We start from the raw sequence: 2,410 nt of genomic DNA on the forward strand, positions 1-2,410 counted from the left end.
TAGAAGTCAACTACCATTGAAAAGCGTATCAACCACCATGGCAAAACATGATTCTCACTCATTTAATTCTTTTTTTTTTTTTTTTCTAAGCTCACTCATCTAATTCAAGTTCGATGTGGAGTATACTATGGACAAAAAACTTCAGAAGAATCATGTTTATGTTATATTTATATATACAGAATCAATCAGGATAACAAGCTCATAGTCAACTAATCAACTCGCACGAACATAAAACCAACACGAGTTAAAAACTGTTAAAACTTATTCCTCTTGTTTCTCTTCTTTCGAGTCCGATTAATTACACACTTCACATCATTTAAAAATTTTAAATATATTATTTACGTTGTAATGCTATTTAATTTTTTTAAAATAATATAATATTATATAAATAGTTAAATGCTGTAAAATTTAATTTAAACTATAATAATAAAATAGAGAGAATTTTGTTCCGTCTATCATCTGCTACTTCGTCATTTAGCTGAGTTAGTTGTTAACTTAAATAAATAATTAAATCACTAATGCCAACCTCCGATGTGACGAATATTTGATAAGAACATGTACCACGAGGCAACATTATATATATAAAGAAAATAATATTTATTTCCATACCAACTAAGTGTCACTACTCCCTAGCTACTATCCAAAACTTGCACCTAACATTTGTGGTGGCCAATGTTGCCAAACAACCTATTAAAGATGAGAAAGATGAAGAAATTCCCCTTCCTAAATATTTGACTGCAAGCAATTTCATTGAGGATTAATTTCCAAAATCATGATGGACATGGCTTATTGGAATCGTAATTTCTCACCATTTGCTAAACTTAACGTACGAAAAGGTCATTTTCTTCAAACAAATAATACATTTAAAATGAGTTTGGGGTTTTAAATCCCTCAAAGAGTTCATTTTTCTGTGCTGGTATTTCTGACAGAATTAAGCATACTTTGCTGGATGATTTGGGAATGACTGAAGGTAATTTCTGTGTGAGATATCTTGGGGTTCCTCTCATTTCTTCTAGGCTTTCTACAGTAGATTGTGGGCCTTGCTCAATAGAATCACTAGTCGGATTGATTCGTAGTTGTCAAAGAATCTTTCTTATGCAGGCAGACTTCAATTGATTTCTTCTGTGCTTTACAACTTACAAGTGTACTGGACTAGTATTTTTATTCTTCCTAAGACTAAAAGATATTGAGCAAAAGTTCAATAGATTTCTTTGGAATGGAAAGCATAAGGGGATTGCCAAGGCCAAAGTTTCTTGGGCTGAGGTTTGTTTCCCTAAGAAGGAGGGTGGTTTGAGGTTGAAGAGGCTTGATGTTTGGAATCAGACATCCATGCTTAGGCATGTTTGGAGTCTTTTTGCTAGATCTGGTTCCATTTGGGTGGCTTGGGTGAAGGAGAATTTGTTGAAAAGAAAAAGTTTTTGGAGTGTTAGAATTCCTCAAAATTGTTCTTGGAATTGGAAAAAGATTATGAAATTGAGGGATATTACCAAAAGATTCTCGAGGTTTGAGGTGGGAAATGGGGAACACATTCATCTTTGGTTGGATTGGTGGCATCCTGTTGGAATTTTGCTTGAGCAATTTGGTTATAGGGCTGTTTATGATGCCCAAAGCAGTTTGGAAGCTAAACTTGCATCTGTTATTCAAAATTGTAATTGGGCTTGGAGACCAGCTAGATCAGAAGCATTAGTTGAGATTCAAGCTAGATCATTTGAAGTTGGTTTGGGATCTTGTGATAAGCCGATTTTGGATGCTTCAAGGAAAAAAGTTTATGTTTGCTCAGAAACTTAGGAGGTTCTTAGGGAAAAGAAGCAGGATGTTCTATGGAGAAAATTGGTTTGATTTCCTTTTGCTATTCCTGAATAGGCTTTTATTCTTTGGCTTGCTATGAAGGATAGGCTCATTACAGGGGAAAGAATGCTGAAATGGGATTATCAAGGAAATGTTCAGTGCTGGTTCTGTCATCATAAATTGGAAATTCGATCTCATTTATTTTTTAAGTGTAGTTTCTGTTACAGAATTTGGAGATTTTGTATGATGAGGTGTAGAGTGAGAAGTATTTATGTGGATTGGGATGATATTGTTTAGCAAGGTTGCAGTACTTGGATTCATAAAACTCTTAAGTGTTTGCTGTGCCGTTTGGTTTTGGGATCAATTGTCTACAATCTTTGGCTTGCTAGGAATGAGCTCATTCATGTTGGCCAGCCATGTACTAAGGAGCAGCTTTTTGAAGAAGATTGTTTGGGAAGTGAGAAATCGTATTGCTGGAAAAGGAAAATTTCCTAGAACTCGTGAGAATATTATTCTTTGTTCTATGTGGAACTTACCTACAGAACTCGTTAATTAGTTGCTGGGATTTAGTTTGGTTTTGTTTTCTAGTTTTGTTCTGTTTTGGTCTTCTGTTAAGACTTGT

General features: G+C 34.6%; 1 protein-coding gene across 1 annotated transcript in view; it reads left to right on the top strand.

Moving 5' to 3' along the window:
• LOC132170162 (fumarylacetoacetase-like) overlaps window positions 1–1,788 on the top strand; it is a 6,994-nt gene extending 5,206 nt beyond the window's left edge. The window contains exon 11 of the mRNA XM_059581055.1: window positions 1,225–1,788. Within this exon, the coding sequence (XP_059437038.1) occupies window positions 1,225–1,788 (564 nt within the window). The remainder of the gene's footprint in view (window positions 1–1,224) is intronic.
• The last annotated feature ends 622 nt before the right edge of the window (window positions 1,789–2,410 follow it).

The sequence above is a fragment of the Corylus avellana genome, chromosome ca2 (genome assembly GCF_901000735.1).
Source record: "Corylus avellana chromosome ca2, CavTom2PMs-1.0".
NCBI lineage: Eukaryota > Viridiplantae > Streptophyta > Magnoliopsida > Fagales > Betulaceae > Corylus > Corylus avellana.